The 23,326-nt window shown below is 43.3% G+C and overlaps 1 protein-coding gene across 2 annotated transcripts; it reads right to left on the reverse strand.

The window, feature by feature from the left end:
* Positions 1–64: 64 nt before the first annotated feature.
* On the reverse strand, positions 65–14,396 carry LAMP2 (lysosomal associated membrane protein 2). 2 transcript variants are annotated; one of them, XM_021548489.3, is made up of 9 exons: positions 14,225–14,396; positions 13,194–13,312; positions 12,471–12,684; positions 11,672–11,833; positions 10,791–11,008; positions 10,182–10,301; positions 9,830–9,908; positions 8,886–9,053; positions 65–3,050 (listed from the first exon to the last, which is right to left on the reverse strand). In XM_021548489.3, exons 1-9 carry the CDS (start codon positions 14,394–14,396, stop codon positions 2,908–2,910), a joined length of 1,395 nt encoding a protein of 464 aa, XP_021404164.2. In that variant the 3' UTR covers positions 65–2,907. The 2 variants fall into 2 exon arrangements, with proteins under 2 accessions (XP_021404164.2, XP_021404165.1); XM_021548490.3 differs by lacking the exon at positions 65–3,050 and adding an exon at positions 3,597–7,652 and having other exon boundaries at positions 14,225–14,378.
* Positions 14,397–23,326: the final 8,930 nt, after the last annotated feature.

The raw sequence follows: 23,326 nt of genomic DNA on the forward strand, positions 1-23,326 counted from the left end.
TCCCCAGGCCAAAGAATTCAGTACAGTAAGACTCACTCTTCACCAAGCATCACAACCAACCATCTGGAAAAAAGTATTTATTAAGAACTATTAAATACCTGAACCAGAGGTAGTTTAGGAACTAATTCTGCTCAGTTGTCATTATCCACATGGCACTGATAGAGCAACATACTCATTCTGCCTGCACAAATTATTTCCAGGGCATCTTCTGACCAACAGAAACTGGCTTCTGCCAAGGAGGATGTTGCTGGGGGAGTGGCTCTTCTTTTGACATCAGAAATAAGTTAAACCCACAAGCATTTCTCTGCCAATTGCTTTAGCTCTTTTAAAGCATTTGTATTTGTGGGGTCTTGAAAGGAAACCAAACTCATTGTGTCTCATGCTATCAAATTAACAGCCTTCACACTAGCAACAAGATAAAACATTAATGTCCATTCCCTGTTGGAAGGATTCTGATGGAAGAGGAGGTCCTTTAGCAGATGCTGGACTCGTGCTTTGACCAAATCAACACAAAAATCAACTGATTTGGATGTAAATGTGTGAATAGCTAGAAGCAAAAGCTTCTGTTTCCCCACAAACATCCAGATCCAAGCACATTGACAATCCCTCTGGAAAAGCTCTCAGAAATGGTATTCATGTCTACTTACACTGAAACAAAGCTTTATAAATTTTATTTTCCATACACATATTCTGTTGTCAGCATATTTGTACATTTTAAGATCTGGAAAATTGTACACACCACTCTTCATGCTGCAACAACCTTAAAGTGCTGGATCAATTTTTGACTTCTGTTGAAGCTCAAAAGAATACTTTCTATGTATATCCTATATATATATATATATATGTATGTATGTATGTATGTATGTGTTTGCATCTAGGAAATGACCACATTTCACTAAGATAGCCTAGCAAAAGTGATATTAAATACTTTAATCTGCAATCTCAGCATGAAAACATAGCTGTGATCCATCTGCTGGCAGCAGAGAAGCACCACACTGACAAGTGGGTGTACTCATAAAATGCCACCTGATATAATTCCATTTAACACTGGCAGGGAAATCAAGTATTGCAAGAGCAAAGGTACAATACAAGAGACCAAGAGGACCAAACCTAAAGCATACAGTCCAACCCAGCAACATTGAATTACATTCCTAAAGAAAAACAAATGACTTGGTCCAAGAGTCCATTTGTACTCTGTAATCACTTTTGTCAGAATCAGGTAGAGTGTATCTTTGGTCACTGTGAGGACAAGAATAATTGAATGTACAGGTATTCCTCAACCATCAAAACTAATTATTTGGAAAACTCCCTTCCCTGAAAACACAGCTATTTTGAGTTGCTTAAACATCAGTACTGACTGTCACCTTTGTGTATGTGAATTACTGAAGGTGTTTGCCCCACAACATGGATACAGGGTCAATGCACAAAGATTAAATATTGAAACAGCTTTAGTAAACACTTGCTGCAGAGGACAAAACTTTGTGTGCTCTCAGGGTTTACTGGCTGCAAAAGGCTTTTGCCAAGATGGACCAAAAAGGTTTAAGAAGAGCAAAAGGCTTCTTTCATTCCATCAACATGAACCAAATAGGAGTAAGCAGAACACAACCACAAACTACTAAATTTGATTTTGATTCAGTTTAGATATGGAACACAGAATTGCAAAGGTATGGCACTAATAACAAAGAAAGCATCTTCAAACAGGTAAGATGCTCTTATTCCTTTGGAAGTCACTTTCTTCACTATACATATATTCATTTTTGCTTTATGATCAGCATTCCTCATCCTAGACATTTTGTGCTCTTACACTGAGACAGCAATAATGAGGAGGTTAAAAGCAGATTAATTCTATCATACCTGAAAGGTTTTGTATCTCCACTTGCTTTCAGAGATCACAGCTTTTCAGTGATGCCCTGTAAACCTAAGCAAGCTGTCCAAAGGAACTGCAGGAATCTCTGAGCAACCTGTGTTCTCAGTCAGAGTGCTCTCAAAATACTTTTGGTCCTCACATGGACCAATGCTGTGTAGTTTCTTTTATTCTCAGAATCAAAGCTGAAACTGCAGCCAGTGAAATTCCAGCCTCCCACCCTCATTTCACAGTTGAGCTCAGAACAAAAGGAAAAATGCAGTTCAACAAAATAGCACAGGAGACATTTCCTTCAGCAGACTGTTGCCTTTTCTGAGTAGCCAAAGTTCTCCAGACCTGAACCTTATCCTGACAAATTAGACACCAGGGTAGTGCAAAGCTGTTCAACCTACATTAGCAGTCAGCTTCTCCCTATGATGTTAAACAAATTAATTCACTAGAAGAATCAGATGTTCTTCTCATCTTGTGTCAGGGTATTAGTGAGATCAGGTACTACTTTTACATTCAGAAGGAACAGGAAATTCAGGCTGATTCACAAGAACAGCCATATGCCAAGCACCCAACAGAAGTCTGTCGAGAGCTGGGTATTCATTTTCCCACTGCATGTACAGTCCCTTTTGACACAGCATTCACACTTCATAATTATAGTTTCAGCTGTAGCATTAACCAAGACAAGCTGTAGGCATCTAGAAATTTTCTTATACAAAAAGATAAACGACAAAGTTTTGTAGATGTCTTCTTTACTAAAAATAATCACACTTCCCCACAGGGACACACCAACTCTGTTCAATTCTCTGGTCCTCAGAACACTTAACTTTCTCCAAAGTCATATAGTAGCTTCTGTAACTCATCTTCGGACTCATAGCATGTTATTCTGTCATGAAGTGATTGTTATTCTGCCATGAAGTGATTTGAACTTTTTTAAATAAAGAAACCTTGAATTAATTTGGTGTTTTTTTTTTTTTTTTTTCTTGAAGGAGCAGGCCAGGAAGTCTGGGAAAGGGAAAAGAACAGGGAAGGTGGGCAACAGAGGTGGAATTAGATTATACAGACTGATAGCCAGTACGACTTTTTCTTCTTCCAATGATGTAAGATATAAAGACAAGAATGATAAGGAATCCAAGTGCCACGCCCACTGCGATGGGAATAAGAAAGTTCAGGTCAGAATCAGCAATGCATTCTTCAGCTGTAGAAAGAAGAAAAACAAAAAAAAGCAAAGGAGAATAAATTAGTAAGGGAAATCAAGCATTAGAAACCAAAGAAAGCAAGGAGGAAACAGGCATTTCTGAGAAATTACATTGTATTAGATACAATAATACATGTAAAGCAAAATCAGTATTGAGTAAAGAATTGATGGAAAGATTGATTTCTTTAAACACATTGACTCCACACATCCTTTATATTTTTTATACCTCTTCTGATTTGTACATTTAATTTCAGCTTCCTTTAGCAAGCAAAGGACAGATTAGAAACGTGAGGACAAACCAGCAGTCTGTGCATGCATTAGCTGATCACACCTCAGAGTTAGCAGCAATAAAGCAACAAAAGCCCCACACTGGTGTAGTACTGCCTTGTCCAGGGGTCTTCTCAACCCTCTAACCACCAGCACTCCCCTGGGTTCTAGACATAAGGGACAACCCAAGTAACAAAGCATAAACTTACTAAGACCTACAAGACACGGCCAAGATAAATGTGCCTCCAGGCACTGCATGGAAAACACTGAAAGACTCTGTTGGGCTGGGTAACTTTATTTTCCATACAAAAGAGTCATTTTAGTTTCAGCTGAGAACTACACAGACTTCACTGAAAAACACATCAGAGGGAAAAAACAGAACAGACATCTGTAACACTACAGTAGTTTTTAACATACAGGTAAAATGCGAGGAGCTCCTTGCTGGTAAAAACACTCATCAATGATTAGCAAACCACGCTGGAACTGGTTTCAAACTCGGGGGCAGGGCTTGGCACAGCAAGCTGTTTGTAAGGAGAGCAGAGCTCCACCTGCCTGTGCCACGAGAGGTTTGGTAAGGCAGGAGGCCGTGCCTGGGCTCTCCAGCTCTGGAACAGTGCCTGACTTTGTGCCTGTGTTTCATAAAGCAGACTCCTGGTAAAACTGTCTTGTTTGAGTTTTTAATTAGGACACAGCATCACACAGAGTCAACACTTCCGCAGAAGTTGGCTGCTGTTTTTCACCAAATCAGCATTAATTATGGGAAATGTATTGTCTTGCTTTAGCTTATGACAGTCCAGCACACACTTGCATAGGCCCTCCCTGAAATGCTACACAAAGGCTTTGACTAAGAGCAAGGAGAACACGTGGAGGCTCAGCAGCTGAAAATACTGAACTCAGATTATCTGAAGACACCTACTGCCAAGTAGAGCAACACTTGGAAGGAAAAAAAAAAAGAGAAGAAAGGAACTATACACCTTATACAGCTATTTCAAAATATTCTGAGAAAATATTTACACATCTTAGAGAGACATTCATTTGATATTTAGTCATCTCATTCACTAAATACCAACATAGACAATTTGCTAGATGCTGGAAAATGGGTCATGAAACACTAACACTAAATATGAATGGATTTGCTACGGATGAAGGTGCCCAGTAGGCAGTGACAGAAATTCCCTCTCTTCTTCAAAGGAAGGAGATGGCTGCACACACATCACACTGTGGCACTGTTACAGGCAATTCCCAGGGTGAAGAAGGGGTTAAGGTTTCATACCAGGAATATTCCATCCTTGCTGGCACACATCTATCCAGGTATGGCTACTGCACAGTGGTTAGAAGCTTCAGAGAGGTGTCTTCAAGAGCAGAATTGGTAACTACAGCCCAACACACAGCAGGGCCAGCAGGAACAGCTTTTTCGAATGACGTGGCTGAATGTGTCTCCATTCAAAAAAGTCAGAAATTTTGACCCAAAATTTTTTTAGCCCCAGTATAAAAGCTGCCTTCCCTTTTAATTCCAATAATGAGATTCAACCAACAGCCCCAAAGTTTGTGTTTTATTAACATCTGCTAAGGAAGAGAGAACACTGTGGTAAATAAATTTTAAAAATCAGCCAAACAAAAAAACCAAAACGAGGAACAAATGAACAAACAAAATGCCCCTTCCAAAACCCAAATCCCATCATTCACTGGCTAAAAATGCTTCCTTTAACATCTTTAACCTAAAATATCAGAAACCCCGACATTAGAATACAATACTTAGTAAACTGTGTATAAGGAACTAAACCAACCACACTCTATAATAGGTTATACACATTAATATTCCACATCCACAGGTGTTAAATACATCCACAATTTAAATGCTGTTTCCACAGACCAGAACAAAACCAGCTATGTAACAGAATCTCAGGCTGTTTAGAGTTCACCTTACTCATTGAGTTTATTTTCTTTTAAAAAAGACAATACAAGACGTCTGTTTTCAAATCAGTTAAAAAATGTGAACAAGTTTCCTTAAGAAATAGAACAATCTTTATTTTTAGAGCACAGGTTAAACAGATTGACAGTTCCCTATGGAGCAATACATACAGGAAAACTAGTGGTTTTATAACAACAGGACGTCAGGTGAAACTGATGCTTTTTGAACCAGTTACCTGCACATCAGTCTAGGAGTACTTAAACCTCTGAGTGAATATACTTACAGCTTTTTGCAATGGGATTTCTAGTGTTGATTTTAGGAAGCAGTTTGCATGAATCCTCTATTTTATCACTTGGAAACTGTGTACAGTTCAAAAATTTGCAAGGTCAGAAAAATAGTGTGATGATTACTCCTTAACAGAGATGCATGCTTAACTGGTGCCACTGAACATCACTCACAAAAAAAAAAAGCTAAAAAAACTATATGAACGTCTGCATTTGAGGATATATTAATATGAAAAGTCATTAGATCAATTTTTTAAAATTAAAATGTTAAGTCTTGAAGCTTGTTTCATGATTAAACTTATAGCAGTTCCCCACTTTCATTAAAATGCATTTAAGTAACTGATGCAAAATTCAAGCTGTAGACTACAAGCTATAGTAAGCATTATCCACCCATACATGCTTCCTTGGCTAGTGTCAAGAGTAAACTGTCTTTACAAAAAAAAAAAAAAAAACAAACAAAAAACCAAACCATTACTGAAAGAAGTGTATTTTATGATTTGTATACAAACATGCCACAGACATCTCTACAACCCTAGAGAACACTAATAAAACACTAAAGCAGCTTTGATGCAGCCGAAACTCATTCTAAATGGGGAAATGATGGTATGTTCATGAAATAACTAGCTTAGGCAGCTCATGTTATGACATATGCAAAAAAGCCACAATTATCTAGAAGTCTAAAAGACTTCTTTTTTTTTCCATGCAGTAAGAAAATGCACAAGGAGCCCCGAGAAAAGTTGTGCATCAAGGGGTTAGTCTCTACAGAGCTGCAGTTTAAGAACAGTCCAGTTGCACTGTACTTTTTTTAACCTACTTATTCTTTTCATACAGCAAGGAAAAAACAGGTGTTGTGGGTGCATCTCAGACTTGTTTGGCTTTTGCATTCTTAACTAACATTAATAAATGCTACACTGCAAGCAACCCAACACAAACGTTCAACATTCAGAGTGCCAATGGCGGGCAGCTATGATGGGAACTTTCACTGGCAGAGAACCATTCAAGATGAAGATTTAAAAACAGCTCAAGCTGCAACAACAGATACTGGCTCATTAAATGAAAGCATCTTTAAACAAGGTCATTCAAAGCAACAAGACAGACCAGTTCTATGCAGAGTATGGTATGAAGTTAAGTGCACTTTAAAGTTCTGGAATATTTAGAAAGGTTATTCCCTTTAAACTGATGCCACTAAAAAAAAAAGCTTGCATTAATTTAGCAGAAGTCTGCCTTAGGTGAATATTTTAGATGATTGCCAATGTATAATAAAGAATTCAGTGCCTAACAGGTTTTTTTTTGAAAGCATCTGGAAACGGCACTGAAGTCTTCCCATCTATTCACCATTTGGCAAGTTACTCATTTTGTTTGTACAGCCATGGTATAGGAATGAGTCCTGAAATTACACCAAGGCAGGAGTAAATTATTGAAATCCCAACAAAGGCAAGTAAGTTACTGCTGCCACTTCCAGAGATCACTTAATTACCAGCCTGAAGTTCAATCCTATGGAAAACAAAGTTGCTATTGGGCATTAGACAATCCTTGTTAAATACTACACAAGTCAACAGAGTGACTAATGCTGCCAGCTTAACCCACAATTATAACAACAACTAAGGAACGAAGAGGAGAGAAGCAAGTACAAATTCTATACTATTCTGGGAGATGCCCAATGCACATCAGTTCAGAATGTGTTATTGTTTCAGGCTAGTATTTGTAAAAAGCAGAAATAAATCCTAAATGCTTTAGGGCTTTTGCAAGATAAAATTCTTAGCCTAGCAATTCATCCAGGATTTGACATCTTCAAAACAGCAATGAAACCCACATAGTCTTCTTAGTGCAGGAAAACAAAGTGTAATTCTGCTTCATCTGAGATAAACATTCTCCTTTTGTTTCTCAACTCCAATTAGCTGTGGCTAGTAATTACTCCTAAGTTTTGGGTCTTTTTTGGACTTCAGAACTTGCACTTGCTTTGTTTAGAGTGAAATCATAACAGGAATCACACTTAGATTCACAAAGTTTGATATCCAGCATAGCTTTTTCTTCTGCCAATTATGTAAGCAACCACTATAATGGCAATCAAGACAGCAAGTGCAGCACCAACTACAATTGGGATTAGAATGCTGTCATCATCCAGCGAACACTCCTGGGCTGTAGGTGAGAGAAAGGTTGCAATAAGGAATAAATAAAGACAGAATACTTGCCAAGTGTGGTATATAAATCTGTTTTCCTTAATATGAAGGTGTTAAAATATCAAGTATTATTTAAACTAAAAGAAAAAGAACTACAGAGGTCTCATCAATACATTTAACATATTTAAGCATTTTAATTAATTTAAACATTGATAACCTATAGCAAGTTAAGGGTGTACAAGTTTTCCTGTGCACAAGATCTGCATTAGGCAAGGGAGCAGCCATTTTTCTACATTCAGAAACCAGGCTTATCCATTTCATACTTAAGGTAAGTCTGATTGGTACTTTCACTCGTTAAGGATAAAAAGTGATCTAGATTTGGGCTCATTAAGGATAAAAAGTGATCTAGATTTGGTATCAAAAATCTATCCAGAACAAAGACATGTTACACAGATAAAATAATTGTAATTAGAAGAAAGCTAGCTGCAACTTTAACTATAGAGTGAAATGCATCCCTAACTCTTTAGAAAGACTAAACTGTTTACCCTACACACATCTGGAGTTATCTTACTTCTGTCTAAAACCAGAACTTTTCAATCTATATCTCTACAGATCAGTCTAGTCCAATAAGACTGTGCTGCAAGTATTAGCATTAAGCACAAAGACCAGTCTGCACTAAGTATTAAGAGGTAATTTATGACATTTCAATTTTCTCCAGACAAGATCAAGATAATGCAGCAAACAAACATTTCAGAATGTCTTTTCTTCTGGATATTCAAGGCTGCCTCTGAAGGAAGCCCTGACAGTTCATTCTTCCCCAACACTCCTCTTCCTCAGACTGACAGATAAAAAGAAACAGAACACCTAACAGTACACCCAAAGTCCACTTCTGCAAAGGTTTTGTCCAATTTTCTTACATATCTGAGCTACAAATGCTGTGTATCAAGAGGCTGTCAAGTAAATTCTAACCTATTCTGCACAGCAACACTTAAGTCCCTATTCAGTGTCTCTAGTTCGTTCAAGTTTTGTGAAGAAGAACCATGAACTTATCAGACATTTTTGAAGTGGGAACAAAGCTTTGCTTGAACTTGAATGTCACTCTCAGAACTTCTCTTCATTCCATGTCTATCTAAACATACTTCAAAAAATTGGAACAAGAGATTCTGAGATAAAGTGCTTGTACCTAATGCTGGTGATTTTTAGCAAGTGAGAATTTTGCAAGCATCACTAAAAACAAAAACCTAACTCTTACCTGTAGCAAACTTATTTGCCTCCACAAGGAATGGCTGAATCCATAGATTAAAAGTATGTACTTGAACATTTTCATTAATCTGAAGGGTTTGCTCTTTTCGGCACATGTAAGAGCTACCAAGGAAAGCATCCCACTTGCTTAAGTTGCTGTTGTCTGCACTTGAAATGACTAAACAAAGGAGGAAAAAAAGAAAGGGAATTTGCATGTTCACTTAAAATGCAAGACAGTTGCTAATACAGTAAGACCAAACAGCTGAATCTAGAGGGGCAAACACTTCAACACTGACTAGTCTGGAAAACAAAGTAGTGCAAAGTACTGGGATTGATCAGCTTAACCAGAAATCAGAAACTAAAGTTATCACAGTACTTGGAGTAACCTCTCTTTCATATGTACATGACATCAGGCTTTGCTTATACCTCTGCTTGTCTCAGTGTTGCAAAGTTGCAAGTGTTTTAGCTTTAATGCTCTTTAATTGCTGTAGATATCACAAGCAATTAAAAAAAAAAAAGAGAAAACATATGTTTGTTGGGAAAAAAGTATACTTCAGTTTTTGAAGGACTGGCCTTTCTTTAGTGAGAGTTACGTACATGTGGTTGGAAGATACAGCAGCATTTTCAAAGAAGGCAACAGCTGGTTTAGGAAAAAAGCTTCAAATTTGGTACAACTGTATTTCACATAACATTACTGAGAAGAGTTATAAAGAAGCCCTGTCAATTTATAGTGATTCCATTAGCAAAAGTTTCAGGAATCGTAGAGTGGTCCCACACTGCTGTTTAAAGAAACTCTTACAGCCATTTCTGCTTATTTTTTTTTGTTCATACCAACTTCTAGATATAGACTAGGAGCTAACAGTAAGCATGAACACTGAAAAAAAGAGCCAGAAATATTTGATACATACATTGAATAAAATATCACCCTTGTTTAAGGCAGATACTGTTTCTTACCAGAACCATTCAGACGGTTGAGCAGAGTAACATTCACCTCCCTCAGATAAAATTTTTGTACACTTGCACTTGTATTTTTCTGTTCAAGAAGAAAGAACCAAGTGTCAGTTTGCAATTCTGCATTTGTAGCTTTGAGAACACGTGCTTTACAAAAGCCAACACATTTACCGGCCTTACATTTTCTACAACTTTAACCCAATTCTCCATTTGTCTTGGGGCACTCAACTGGTCAGTTCCACTTCCCATATGGGAGCAGCCCACCACCAGCAAGCAACAGGAGGATTTTACTATAAGTGATCACCATGCATGCTGTTAAATGATAAATTAGTTTAAAATAAAAGAAGTTACTTACAACAGCAAATGTAAAACCAATCAGTGTGCTATTTCCATCATTCAGTTTCAGAGTGGCTGTTGTGTTACCACAGGCACCATCTGCAACAGTTGTCTTTGGATTGATGTTGATCAGAAGAGGCTGAAATACAAAGAACATCAAAGACATTCAGCTGCCTTTGGAATACATTGTCCCAGTCAGGAACAGTCTTGGGTTAGAAGAGCTTGTCATAAATATGACAGCAGGAAGAGCTGAGCTTGGCTGCTATGGAACCAAGGCTGTTCGAGTTAAATTTACACGCTGGCAGCACTGAAACAAAAAATTTGCTAGAGAAGTGTTACTTTGTTCACTAACACAACAGGCTACCCTCCGAGGGGAAAGACAGTATCTGCAGGGAACAACAGCTGTAACAGCTAAGAAAGTTCCAGACTTGTAATCACTCCCAATAACAAATGTAAGATTTTTGAAGACACGTATTATGCGACAAAACAATTCTGATGTCAGAGGTACTATGTACAATACTTAGAAGCAGTTCTGGACAGCCAGCAGTGTACAAAGCAATACTCTGCATTCAGATGTCACACCAAATAACTACAGCAACTTTTACTCTTCAAAAGATAAAAGAAGCACCTTTTCTTGAGAAACATTCAGTTGCAGCCCCACAGTTGCCAGGAAACAAGTTTTATTTCCACTTTTAAGAGAATAATTTCCTGTGTCTGGATTCTCCACAGGTTTGGGAGCAGTTGTTGGAGCAGGAGACAAAGTAGTGGCAGATGCAGTAGTTACATTGGCAATAGTAGGTGGAACAGTAGGTGCAGAAGTAGGTGTATCAGCAGGACATCTAGACTCTGAAAAGACATTTTAATCACCATTTAACTACTGAAATTTTATTGAAGTCTTATTACTCAGACAAAGTACTGCTGCCACTTATACTCAGAAATCCCTTAACACTCAGTTTTAAATCCACACTCAGTACCACTTGCCTCTGACACATGGAAGCAAAACACACAAAGACAGTTAAACTGTTTTAAAAGTGTGACATGTATTTGCTGTAGACCAAGTAAGTGACCCTATTAGGCTACATGCAGCAGGATGCTGTGCTCATCTTTTTCCTGAGCTAGGAGATGAGACAACAGGCTCTGGACTACTCAAATTCCAACAGCAGAGGCCACCACTGGATGGGGAAGGCAGTCAGCTAAAACCCCTCAACTCAAATGATTTACTCAGCAGCAGCAGTTCTGAAGTGCTTATTCTTAATAACCCAATTACTGGAATACACACTTGAGAAGAATCCCACCTTGGCACACAAACAATCGACAGTACAGCACACTACTAAATCCACTCTCCTAAGCTATTTTTCCAGTAACAAGGAAAGAAATACTAGAGGATATTTACATGGATATTATTAAACACAACACATCTTAGAACTGGTGGATTTTTTTATTATGGGACTTTGCTCCCTGCACTAAGGTGGAATACAAAAAAGCTCTTTCACAAACTGAAATGCTCACCTTTTTTACTGACTGTGCCATTCTGAACAAAAGCCTGCATAGTAACATTCCAGAAAATCTGTGTTGTATTTTCTGCTTCAATAACAAAGGAATTATGACACACGAAGACAGTATTCAGTTGAATTGGACGCGAAGGATCCCTCACAAGAACAGTAATTGGTCCTACAAATAAGCATAAATATTTTAATGCCTTATGAACTACAGGAACTTAAAGGCAGTCTTATATTTTATATAATTTTGTAAGACAAAGACTAAGCGATAATTAAGTTTAACAATTTTAAACTGTCTTGAATGTTCCCCCTGTATGTGCTGACCTGAAGTGCTAGGTAATGTACGAGTAACTAAGCCTACAGAGCTAGACAAGCTATTAGAAAGGTGAACTCTTTTACTTAAGTTTGTAAGGAGAAAATAATTCTATTATTAGTAGGCATTAGTCAGCCTAACACTGACAGAGACAGCCTAACACTGTATTGCTTGGCATGGTAGAAGGTCAAGCAGTGCCCACTAAAATTAATCTTCTATGTGCCTGCTGTCTAGCTCACTGATCAAAGCTGTTTATCCTTCCCCTCTCTTCCACTTAGAGGAATTACATATTCAGTGAGCCATTTGGCCTGCATTGTTACCCAGCAGGCAGGTACAAGGAACAGCAGTTGGCAGCACGTGGTACAGAACTCATTACATTCACTACTAACCCCTGTATTCCTCCTTACTTCGAAGAAGCCAAGCCAGGTCAGGTACACAAGGTCTGACACTGCTGGCTGAGATTGCTTTGCAAGTCAGATCCTGCACTGAATGTTACCTTTTCTTTTAGCATCAGGAAATACAGCTGTGTCATTGGTGTTGTAGGTCAGTGTGATGAAGTCTCCCTGGTAAGTTTCATTGTTTTTTGTGATGTTAATGCTCCAAGAATGACCTTCTCCAAACTGCACTGCCACAAGGGCAGCTTGTGTGTCATTGCCACAGACGCTTCCATTGTGTGTCACACTCGATGACAAATTCAGGGTTGTGGTTTTCTAGAAGAAAAGGTGAATATAAAATACACTCACATGCAGCTCTTCCCCATGACAACATTACAAACTTGCTGGAGTTAGCTGAAACCTTGCACAAGATAAGTGAGATTATTTTAGGTTATTGTGGAAAATTATGATAAAGGCTCCTTAACACCTGCCTGAGAAAGGAGCTGTGTCAGATTCAAGCACAAAGGTACAACTCTAACCTGGCTGTAAACCTTGATCATGTTGAGCTGCAATTACATCTACTACTTGGGCTAAGAACATAACTACACTGATACTGGTTAGACTCTGAGTTTTGTGCACATCATTTAAGTAAGAGCAACAGAGTACTTTCAGTCACTTGTATGTCTGAGAACTTATTCTTTATTTTATAAGGACAATATAGGAATACTCTTCTCAACTGACTTTGTAAAAAAAAGTAAGAAATCAAATACCCTAAGAAAAAGAGCTTAAAACTTTTATCCAGGTCAAAATCCAGTTCTCAGCAAGAGTTACTCCCAAATACTTACATAATCACCATTGTTTGATTCATATTTTATCAAGAACCTCATCATCCAATCTGCATACAGGCATGTAGCATTAGAAGCATCCTTTATATCTACTTCAACTGCATAGGACTGGAAAAAACCTGTAAGATATGATTATTAGCTATTAAGACATTGCTTTTTCTTCATTTTCTAGAACCACTTAAGAGGACAGCTCATCACAAAGCAGTAAATTATGTCAGGACCACATTCAATTTACCAGACAGTGAAAGAATGGCTAAATTTCTAAAAAGTACCAAAAATAGGAAGCACACCACGAAACTGTCAAAGCTGGCAAAAATCGAGAGAATGTTTTATAATCTGTTTATCTAACACAAACAATATTCTCAAAGCACTGACAGCCCAACATTGGCTGTACAGGGTATTGGGCCATCTTGTCTAGACCGTGTCTTTGCCAAGAAAGGCCGGACCGCCAATCCTTGAGGTCCCTTCCAACCTAGAATTCTGACTCTCTGAATAAGCATCAGCTGTCTGGTGACACAGTGGGCAAACCAAAGGACGTGAACACAGCGCTTGACCAACGCGCTGCCCGCAGACCAGCGGCTATTATTTCACGTGTTGTGTCCGCGATCAGGAGCCACGCTGACCCCCGAGACGGGACGGCACGCCTTCATTGTGCTCGCAGAGACACGGGCAATAAATCCCCCCTGCGCTTTAGGAGAACTTTTCGCAGCTGTTGTGTTCCCGGCTCCCGGCACGGCCGCTGCCGAGCCCGAGAAGCGCCGACCGAGCGGCCGGGCCGGGCCGGGCCGCGGCCCCCGGCGGAAGCGCCCGCGGCTGCCGGCCCCGCCGCCCCTCCCTGCCGGGGTGGCCGCGCGGGGGGGCGGCAGCGGCGGCGCCTCCGCCCCGGGGCCGCCCCCGGGAGGCGCCGCGGGGCCGAGGCGGCTCCGGGACCCCCCGGTGCCCGCGCGCCGCGTGCGTGACGGGGCGGGCAGCGCCCGCGGGGACACCGCCACCCGCTCCCCTCCCCCGCGCCCCGCCGCTGCCCCGCTCACCCGAGGCGCCGAGCAGCAGCAGCAGCGGCAGGAGGAGGCGGCCGCAGGAGGAGGCGGCGGAGCGGCGCGGGCCCATGGCGGCGGTGGCGGTGCCGCTGCTGCCCGCGGGGACACCGGGGCACGGCGAGCGGCCGGAGCGAGCGGGCGCGACAAAACGCTCGCTAGCGGTCATGTGAGGGGCGGGGCGGGGCCGCCCGCGCGCCGCCAATCGCCGCTCGGCGCCGCCGCTCGATTCCGTGGGTCGCGGACGGGCCGCTCGTCGCGCGCCGCCTCGGGCGGGCGGGTCTGCTGTGATCCGCTCCGCTCCGCTCCGCTCCCCGTCCGGCGGCGGTACCGGCGGCGGCAGCGGGGGTGCCCCGCGATGGCCTCTGCAGGGGCAGGGTAGCCGCGGCTTGTTCTGGCCCTCGGCGGTTTTTGCGGTGTGCACTGGCGTTGCTCTGCTCTGTGAAGGGGCACCTTACAAGAGATGCACATCCAGGGGAGTTTAATAGAGAGGCTTTCACTGAGAAAAAAAAAAAGAAATAAAAGACCAAAGGTAATGGCCGCGTTGGCAATAAGCACGAAGGGTTAGCGGCTCTCGGCGCAGCTGTCCGACGTGGCCGCGGTGTCCCGGCGGCCGTCGCTGCCGGCCGGCCGCCCTCCCGGGTGGCCGGGGCTCGGTGCCTCCGCCGGGCACAAACCCCTCCGGACACGGCCCTGCGGCGGGAGCGATTGGCACCGGCACCCGGAGCTTCAGCGCGGTTCCGCTGCGGCTGAGAGGCAGAAAGTGCAGCGGGAAACGATGGGGAAAACAGGAGCTTGGTGCACATCACGGAGAGGAGAACCTGCGCTGTGGAGCGGGGAGAAGACGGCTGCACTAAAAACTCAGTGGATTTGGGTCTGAAAGGTGGAATAAAGTGTGATGGGTGCTGGATGGCACCCTGACACTGTTGATTAGGGGGAAAAAACCCCAATAACCCCACACCCAAGCAAAACAAGCTTGGCAGAGAAAGGGGAAATGGAAGAAGGCATTGAGGCTGGGAGACAGCCAGAAGATGCCAGAGGAGACGGAGCTCTGTGCTCAGCAAGGAAAGGCCTTTCTGGAATGGCATATTCCTGTCTGTGATGCTGTGGAAGAACTGAGCATTTTGAATGGTCGGGTTCTAAGAGGCATCCCCAGCCATGGGAGAAGAAGATGAAGTCTGAAGAAGATGATAAAACGCACTGACCTGATAAGGAGACAGTTGGAGTGAAGATGGTGCTGATAGGAAAGCAGTTATGCCGTCTGGAGGAAGTGGAAATAATGCCATTTGTTATCGAAGGGCAGTTAATTTTCTCAGTTGTGTGCTTGCAATCCTGTACTTTCGCACAGTGTCACAAAACCAAAGCTGGCATGTCAGGGCCGCACAGAAACCAGGGCATGGATCAAATGAAGGTCCCACATGCAAGAGCTGTTGTGGTCAGAGAAGTTCACTGCTTCTTTGCATTTCTTTCTGTGCTAGAGCCCCCTCACCACTTGTGTTACATACCTGCACGTGCACTTGTGTAAGCATGGTTGCATGTGACTCTCAAATTCCCATAATTTCAAAAGAGTAAATTTGTATTTGTCCTTTGGGCTTAATTACCAAAAATTTATTTGAAGAAATACATTTTATATTTAATAACTGACTTGCTGTAGGCTGGAGGGAAATGTCAGTAACAGCAGCACAGATGAAACCACAAATTCTGAAAGCAGCAAGACTTTCTCAGCTCCACCACAAAGAATGGGGCTTGAAATCCACAATTTCAGAGGATAAGGGAGAGTCTTGCTCTGGGAATTTTGTATTTCCTCAGGCTTCACTCCTTTAGTACAAAGTTCTGTTTTTAAAACGTGATCTCACAAGGAGTTAGGAGCAATCAAATTAGGAGGATTTAACTATTAGGAGACAGACATTGAATTAAGCTTTAATTAATTGGAAAAGGAGAAAATAATTGGTCTTTTCAGGTAGGTCATGCAGTGGAATGGCACCTTTTGTATCTGCTGGAGTATTTACTTCAGGACTTATGAATATACATTGATATGTTCCAACACTCCCTTGTTCTGAGTGAAGAATTCTGAATATTTGGATCTCTTGCTTCCACGGTAGGAAATGGGCTCTGAACCAAGTAGATGTTCTGCAGACATAATGGGAAGGCTGATTAACTTGTTTCCTTTATGCCAATTTAGTGAAGCTTGAAATGAAATCTAATGGCAGCAATCATAACAAGCAAATCCTTTTCTGTGTAATAACACAGGAAAAATAGCAAGTGATGTGGGATTAAAAGAACAGTATAGTTTATTTAATTTAGCAGAATGGAAAACACCTTGCTTTGCACCAGAAATATCATCATTAATACCAGAAAACAGATTATTTCTCTGTTTGCATCTGGTTACTTCACCTTCCCTGCACTCCATCCCTGCCTGTCACAGGCATGTGGGGGTGTGACAACATTTTACATAATCTTGGTGGACTGAGCTGGTGGTTTATTGTCACTGTCACAGAGTCACAGGGGGATTGATGCACCTGCAGGTGCAGGAAGCGATGGGACAACCACAAAGGCTGCCCAAGGGGTTTCTGCCCTCTGTGGAATCCTTGGGGAGACCAAAAGATCAAATTCCACCTCTGAGGAGTTGGTACAAACACCTCGTGTTTGTGTAAAGGAAGAGGTTTGTCCCACAAAGCTCACATGGTCCAGCCATCTGGATGTGATAAAAGGTTGTTAAAAGCAATGTAAAAGCATTTTCACAGTGGTATTCTCCTCTTGCCACCCAACTGACAGAAGCTTGATTTTGGCACTGTTCTCCCTAAACAGAGAAATTTTTGGCAGTTCCCAAGGCCTATCTCTTCTTTGTAGCTCTGGAGAGAGCAAAATGAAGTTCTGTTCCTCTTATGTTTAACAAATCCTTCAGCTGTCCTTAAAGTTTAGTAGTTAGGGGTCAAATGTTGTCTGATTCCTCCTTAATTCCATAAGTTATTATATTCAGTGCTTGTAGGATTCAACCCCGAACAAATATCAACTGCATATTATTTATAATGAGTAAGTTCTTTATTGATTGTGGCAGTTTTAATAAAATTTAGGTGATAGTTGTACATCAATAGCATAAACTCAAACTCACATTCTCAGCTGTTTTCCTTTAATGAGAGAAGAGTGAATGACTATTACCATAATGCAGAGAAAATGCCTTACCCTCTTGCTTAGTAGAGAGAAATGATTTTGCAGCTGGCACAGTTCTGGGAGCCACTGATGGATGGCAAGCTGATCCTGGTTTTCTAAAACATTCACATTCCTTATGTTTATTGCTGGATGTGAGGAGGAGGACTATGATGTTTCTGTGCAGCATTACAGTTTTACTGTATGTTATACTGCCTGATATCAGTTGTTTTAAAATGGTACTGACATGTACTGAGAGCAAATATCAAAACATTATAATTTCTTTTTAAAGCTTAAGTTCATTGAGGAATATAATTTCATGCCTAATTTCATTTGCATCATATGTTTAATCCTTTGTGAATCCTTTAGCAGTTTCAGCAGTTTAGATACTATTTCTGTAATCAAACTTTTCTTAGCCCAGGGATTTGCCAAAGTTGATGGATGTGTGTGGTCAGAAGCAGTGTCACTGTTTAATGAAGCACTGAGTAACTTCATGTTTCTGATTCCTGGTGCAGAAGCGCAGAGGTTGTGATAAAAAGAAGAAAGAGATAATCCCTAGGACATGCAGTAATCATGACTTTATTCTAATGTGTTTTTATTTATTCTTTTAGATATCTCTAAGCAAAAGGGCAATTCCTGTGGTTTTCTTTCAGGGAAAAGATTATGGCAGAACCAATTATTCCTTCCCAGGAGGCAGAGAAAGGATTTGATTCCATTTCACGCGGAAGAGGTGGAAAGGGGAATGTATTCATGCCGGCCAGAGAGGTTGCAGATTCACTTGGCAGAGGGGTGTGAAGCACAGGGACCTTCTCGGGACTGTGGCAGCAGCTCTTGGCGAGTTTCCCTCCGCGCACAGCCCCAGCGCGCAGCCGTGCGCTGAGCGCTCGGCTGCGCGGCGCAGGGAAGCGCGGGGCTGCGCGGCGCAGGGTGACACCTCGGGCTGCGCGGCGCAGGGTGACACCTCGGGCTGTGCGGAGCAGGGTGACACCTCGGGCTGCGCGGAGCAGGGTGACACCTCGGGCTGCGCGGAGCAGGGTGACACCTCGGGCTGTGCGGAGCAGGGTGACACCTCGGGCTGTGCGGCGCGGGGTGACACCTCGGGCTGCGCGGAGCGGGGTGACACCTCGGGCTGTGCGGAGCAGGGTGACACCTCGGGCTGTGCGAGCCCCGGGGCAGCACACGGACAGCTCCCAGCAAACCCGTCCGTGCAATCCGGGCGCTCCCGGGCTGCCGCTTTCCGGGGGAGGTGGTGGCAGGAAACCAAACCAATAAACGCTGCTGAGGGAAACTGCTGAGTCAAGACTGGGGAAATCACGTGAAAAAGCCAAAAAAAAAAAAAAAGAAAAAGAAAGCTTGGTGGGGAGGTGAAGAGAGAGAGCAGCGCGCTGCGAAACTTCCTGTAAAGCACTCGTGTCGCGCCGCAGCTGGAAAAACATTCCCGGCGCTGGGAATTGTTGGTTCCCCAAACCCAGCCTGTCCCCAAACCCAGCCTGTCCCCAAACCCAGCCTGTCCCCAAACCCAGCCTGTCCCACAGACCCAGCCTGTCCCCCAAACCCAGCCTGTCCCCAAACCCAGCCTGTCCCCAAACCCAGCCTGTCCCCCAAACCCAGCCTGTCCCCAAACCCAGCCTGTCCCCCAAACCCAGCCTGTCCCCCAAACCCAGTCTGTCCCCCAAACCCAGCCCGTCCCACAGACCCAAGCTGTCCCCAAACCCAGCCTGTCCCCCAAACCCAGCCTGTCCCACAGACCCAGCCCGTCCCCCAAACCCAGCCTGTCCCACAGACCCAGCCTGTCCCCCAAACCCAGTCTGTCCCACAGACCCAGCTCGGGGCCATTGTGGGCTGCAGCCTCAGGGCTGAAAGCAGGGCAGGAGCTGGGCCTTGGTACGGTGCCGTGGCACTGCTGTCCCTGTGCCGTGGCACTGCCGTCCCTGTGCCGTGGCACTTCCGTCCCTGTGCCGTGGCACTGCTGTCCCCGTGCTGGGTCACTGCTGTCCCTGTGCTGTGGCACTGCTGTCCCCGTGCTGGGTCACTGCTGTCCCTGTGCCATGGCACTGCTGTCCCTGTGCCGTGGCACTGCTGTCCCTATGCTGTGGCACTGCTGTCCCCGTGCTGGGTCACTGCTGTCCCTGTGCCATGGCACTGCTGTCCCTGTGCCAGGGCACTGCTGTCCCTGTGCTGGGTCACTGCTGTCCCTGTGCCATGGCACTGCCGTCCCTGTGCTGGGTCACTGCTGTCCCTGTGCCGTGGCACTGCTGTCCCTATGCTGTGGCACTGCTGTCCCCGTGCTGGGTCACTGCTGTCCCTGTGCCGTGGCACTGCTGTCCCTATGCTGTGGCACTGCTGTCCCCGTGCTGGGTCACTGCTGTCCCTGTGCCATGGCACTGCTGTCCCTGTGCCAGGGCACTGCTGTCCCTGTGCCGTGGCACTGCTGTCCCCGTGCTGGGTCACTGCTGTCCCTGTGCTGGGTCACTGCTGTCCCTATGCTGTGGCACTGCTGTCCCCGTGCTGGGTCACTGCTGTCCCTGTGCCATGGCACAGCAGCAGCATCAGGCTCCGAGCACTCCCAGCTGCCACTGGATGTGATGTGTGCTGCAGCTGGGTTCACATGTGGCAGCAGATGAGATTTATGCATTTGGTGAGTCAGACCAAGCTGCTTGTAGATGTAGCTCTGTTTAATGTGAAAAAAATGAACTTGTTTGACTGACAACGCATTCCTTGGGCTTGTTCCAGCAAAGTAGAGGTGTGTCAATACTCTCTGGCTTGTGTGGTTTGATCAGCATGCAGTGCTAACTTGCTGGAGATACATCTGTCAGCTTCAGAGCAGAATTTATTGTGTGAAAATGGCTCTGCACAGAAGGCACCGCCCACTTCCAGCTCTTATGAAAGATGTGTTGGCTGTAACATTTTCTGAGAGATTTCAGCAGGAAAAGAAGTTACATCTAAAATAGAAAGCAGGGAGGGAAACTGGATATTATATAGTCATTTTCATAACTGGATATTTTATCTGCAAGACTTCAGTGCTATAGGATCCCTTGTGACCTAGAATAACATTACATCCCTTTTACAGAGAACATAATGATATTTGTAACTAGTCTATAGTTTCCAGCTCTGACAGAGATCAGAAACCAAGGTCTGACAAACACCAGGCTAATGCCTGTTCACTGTGTTGACCTGAAACAGCTCTCTGGGGAAGGATCTCTCTCCAGTTTGAGGTTGTGTGTTTGCTTTGTGCTTTTAGAGCTAGGATTTGAAGCAGCAACTGCTGCTGTAGGAATTAAAAGGGAGAAAATGAAGGGATACACACACAGTGTCAGTTCTACAAGTGACAAAATCGCAGCCCTGTGCTTGCAGAACCAGTTTTGACCTAGTCCCCAGCCACATCCTACAAACCAGCTCTACCTGTGCAGTGAAGGCTTCAGCTCACCTCTGCAGAGGCTGTTTTGTAATTTTTGTTCCTATCTCATGCTTGAGAGCTGCACCTCCTCCCCAGCACGCACTTGGCAGAATTGGCCTGTGTAGTGCCCTGCCCAGCCTTCACTGAAAATTAATTAATGAAAGAGTGCTTTGCCTTGAGCCTGAAACTAGCACCAGCTGAAGGGCTTTGTGTATGTAATGAAGGGCCTGCTTTTGAGAAAGGTATCTGGTTTGGGCCATGATAATTATTTTTTTCAGCTATACATCAAGTCTCAGAGACTACACAAGGGTAAAACAGAACGGGCACTGTGATAATTTCCTTGGAAGTTCAGTCCAGAAGGGGAAAATAAAGCTATATATTAAGTGAACACGTTGCTAATAATCTAGCACTCATTTCACAATGAATTAAATCTACTACTGCTCTAAGTAGCAACAAGCAATCTATTCCTTATCATTCCAGATGCAATTTACTTGCATGCTAGCCCCTTTCTGCAAAGTCATGGTGACTAAGCTTTGCAAAGAAGCATAAGAGCCCTTGAGCCCTGCAAAGGCCTGGGCAGTGACCCTCTACACTCCTTAATTGCATAACACATCTAAATGTTGGATCTACTCAAAGCAGTTACTGCAACTTCCTTGTTACTGCAAATATCAGATGGAACAGAATCTGTAGACTTACTTTTGTGAAAAGACAAAATTTCATAGCAAGTTATGATTATTCAGGAATTTTAACATAGAAGTACTGAGTGACATCCCTGTTTTCCTCCAGCTCTAAAATACAGGTGCTGCAAGCAGACAAACAACTGATTTTTTTGAGTGAGATAAAGAACTATCAACAGTTGTAAAGAAAATTAGGTTACTTGTAATCTCCTGTCTGAATAGTCTCCTTAGGCTGCAAGAACTGACCAAACTTTTGATCTAACAAATACAACAATGCTGGTAGCAAAAGAACTCGTGGAATTCAGCAGATACAAGCAGATGGGACACGAGAAGGAGACAATTCCAAGAGAAAAAGCTACATGAGAAGGTGCCCAGCCCAGCAACAATGGAACCCAAAGGAAATCAAGAGTCCACCAACCAGAATTTTATGTTTGACTTGGCATGGGTGATGAGTGTCAGGGGTATAACTGAGAGGTGTGAGTTGGGGTAGGGGTCCCTCTCCAGAGGCACCAGTTCAAGCTGCAGCCAAAGAACTAACAGGAGACTAATTGGAAACATTCACTTGGACTTGGCATTCTTAGTGGGGTCCTAGGGCCAGACATAGGTACTGTGGCTGGTCTCTGTAAATCTCTAGCAATTGATAACTCATTCTAGAAAATTCACTTTCAAAGTTACCTTTTTTGTTTATGTCCTAATGCTAATTTTCTTCAAGCAGCAGCAAGAGAAGCTGTGAGTAATTTGAAAGGTGACCTTGTACCAGGAAACAATTACTTAGTCAGGAGAAAAACCTGCTTCTTTGTAAATTAACCAACATCCATTGCTTCTCTTCCCAGTTAACTCCATGAGTTACAAGATACACTTTGCACAAAGTTCAATGCCTCTCAACCACTCCAGTGAGTTTTGAGGTGCTCCTTGTTTAAATGCCACAGTATGTCCACAGATCCTGGCCTCTTTAAGGGGGAACAAAAAAGGCAAATCCAAAGCTACCATCTTAAATTTGATTTGTCATCAGTTTTTCTCAATCAGGATAAAGCACAGTGGCATATATTGTACTTCACATAGGAAAAGGAATGAAAGAATTTACTGCTCTGTTTTTTTGTCAGAGTAGACAGATAATCTATCAGTCTCCAAACACTCATCTGTTCCTGTGGGACTTTTTTTTCTTTTTTGTGAAGAATGTAGGAAATATTCTCTTTAAGGACAAAGTGGAAAAACCATGCCATGCATTTAGTGCCTCCAAGGTGTAAGACAGGAAGGAAGCAACTGAGCAGGATTGGTGGCCGATGCTTCCCAGACCTGCCCAAGCCCACCTGCCCCAGGACTGTTGTGGGTTCCAGCAGTGCAGGGCCAGCCCCCTGCAGCCCATGCCAGCCTTCCCAGAACAGCTCACAGGATCAGCACCTGCTCTGCCACAGCTCTCCCATCTTCCAGAATTCCAAAAGGAAATCCAAAACAGTCCATCTCCCCCGTCCACCAAGTCCTCAGTGCTCCTGAGCTGGGAAGGGCCAGGCTGGACACAGTCCTTCTGCTCAGATTTAACCCAGCTGTTCAGGGTGAGGGAGAAAAATCAAGAAATAGCCAACTGGCCATTCTTAATAAGAGAAGCAAATCCTCTCTACAGCTTTGTCCTTCATACTCCATTCCAGAGTCATTAAAACAATTATAAAGTGGGAGACAAGGAATATTCACACAGCAGAAGAGGTGCCTCCCTCAGGAGCAGCAAGGCACCACCACTGGTATTTTTGTGTATTCCTGCCACTTGTACACATTGTAATCCCAGTTCAGGACCTATGAGAATGCTTATTTCCTTCCCCTCCAAGAACCATAGAAGACTTAGCAAAAAACCCAAAATAATAACAATTCAGGAATGGAAGCCAC

This window comes from Lonchura striata, chromosome 14 (genome assembly GCF_046129695.1).
Source record: "Lonchura striata isolate bLonStr1 chromosome 14, bLonStr1.mat, whole genome shotgun sequence".
NCBI lineage: Eukaryota > Metazoa > Chordata > Aves > Passeriformes > Estrildidae > Lonchura > Lonchura striata.